Source organism: Phaethon lepturus, unplaced genomic scaffold (assembly GCF_000687285.1).
Source record: "Phaethon lepturus isolate BGI_N335 unplaced genomic scaffold, ASM68728v1 scaffold40034, whole genome shotgun sequence".
Classification (NCBI taxonomy): domain Eukaryota; kingdom Metazoa; phylum Chordata; class Aves; order Phaethontiformes; family Phaethontidae; genus Phaethon; species Phaethon lepturus.
Genome location: NW_010534728.1, coordinates 1 through 1,188, shown reverse-complemented (window position 1 = coordinate 1,188; position 1,188 = coordinate 1). Strand labels below are relative to the sequence as shown.

The window sequence follows — 1,188 nt, the reverse complement described above, 5'->3', positions numbered from 1 at the left end:
GGAGCTGCTGGGGGAAGAGTCACAGCAGCCACCGGCGTCCCGGCCAGCAGCTGTCGCTTGCGCGCTTCACAAGGAAGCCAGCAAGGCCGCAAACTAAGAAATAACGAGCAGCAGCAAATCACTGCATAATATACACACTTTATTTATGAATTTGTATGTATACAGACTTTCTATACACACATTACCTATATAATAAAAATGTACATGTGTATACATGGTCGTATAAATATAGAACTGTAGAAATCTTCGAACTGATCCTGTCTATTCACAGCAACTCCTGGCGTGGGACCGCTTTGTTCGAGTAGCCGTCATTTGAGGCTTGGACAAAAGGGGCAAGTGTCATTTGTGTTGGTCTGTGCCCAGAACTTGATGCACTGGAAGAGAGAGAATTAGTCAAGAGCCACTGGCACAACTCTGAGGCGCTGCGAACATCGCGTGGCATTCCTTTTCCAGAACAGCACTGGCAAGGGCGCTCATTTTAGGGGACTGTTTCTTTTTTCAACCCGGCAGCTCTCTCCATCCCCCTGTGCTACACACACCCAGGGCCCCTGGCAGGGCACGGGCACTGGGAACCCTTAGAGGAACCCACACGCAGCAGGGAAGCACGCTCACCTCCTTGTGCAGCACGTGCGAGCAGGCCATGGGGTGAAGGTCACCGGGCTGCACGAGCTTCTGGCACATTAGACACAGCTTACAGGCAGCCGGGGTCTGGGACGAGCAGCAAGGGAACAGAAAGGAGACGGGCACCGAATCCCAGCCGCTCGGCCCACCAGGGGCTGCAGCTTGCCCAGTGCCCCCCTCTGCCCGCCCCCGTCACGCGACGTTAGAGCCTCGCACACCTCTCTTGCGGCCGCTCCCCTCTCCCCCGCTGCGGAGCACGACGCACCCGCGCCCCTAACCCTTCCCTTCTACCTCACCAGCCCAAGGAGCCACGTGAGGAGAGAGTCCCAACTTCACTGGCTCATCCTTTTGGCCATTTCTCAACGGGCTCCCTCTGCGGCTGGCTTTCCCGGGGGACGGCAAAGCACTCTAGAAAAGGCAGAAAGTCTTACGTGCGATGCTGCACCAGGGTAAGCCACCTGGGCCGGGGGCAGGAACATGGGTGTGCTGATCTGAGGCAGCGGAGCAGAGAACATGGGGGCCCTGATTCGACCGAGAGGCTGCAGCAAGGCAAACGAGGCACGTCAG

At 57.1% G+C, this 1,188-nt stretch overlaps 1 protein-coding gene across 2 annotated transcripts; it reads right to left on the bottom strand.

The window, feature by feature from the left end:
* Positions 1 to 117: 117 nt before the first annotated feature.
* Positions 118 to 1,163, bottom strand: LOC104619653 (RING finger protein 214-like). Of its 2 annotated transcripts, none has more exons than XR_738022.1 (3): positions 1,080 to 1,163; positions 613 to 708; positions 118 to 374 (listed from the first exon to the last, which is right to left on the bottom strand). XR_738022.1 is itself a non-coding variant. In XM_010285604.1 (3 exons), exons 1-3 carry the CDS (start codon positions 1,134 to 1,136, stop codon positions 309 to 311), a joined length of 246 nt encoding a protein of 81 aa, XP_010283906.1. In that variant the 5' UTR covers positions 1,137 to 1,157; the 3' UTR covers positions 122 to 308. The 2 variants fall into 2 exon arrangements, 1 of the variants encoding a protein (XP_010283906.1); XM_010285604.1 differs by having other exon boundaries at positions 122 to 374; positions 1,053 to 1,157.
* Between the last annotated feature and the right edge of the window lie 25 nt (positions 1,164 to 1,188).

Excerpts from the sequence above, each read along its gene's own strand:
- LOC104619653 (XM_010285604.1), bottom strand. The coding sequence starts at position 1,136 with ATGTTCTCTGCTCCGCTGCCTCAGATCAGCACACCCATGTTCCTGCCC. Across the intron at positions 709-1,052 it reads ACCCTGGTGCAGCATCGCAC|ACCCCGGCTGCCTGTAAGCT; the intron begins GTAAGACTTTCT and ends TGCTCGTCCCAG. Across the intron at positions 375-612 it reads CGCACGTGCTGCACAAGGAG|TGCATCAAGTTCTGGGCACA; the intron begins GTGAGCGTGCTT and ends TCTCTCTTCCAG.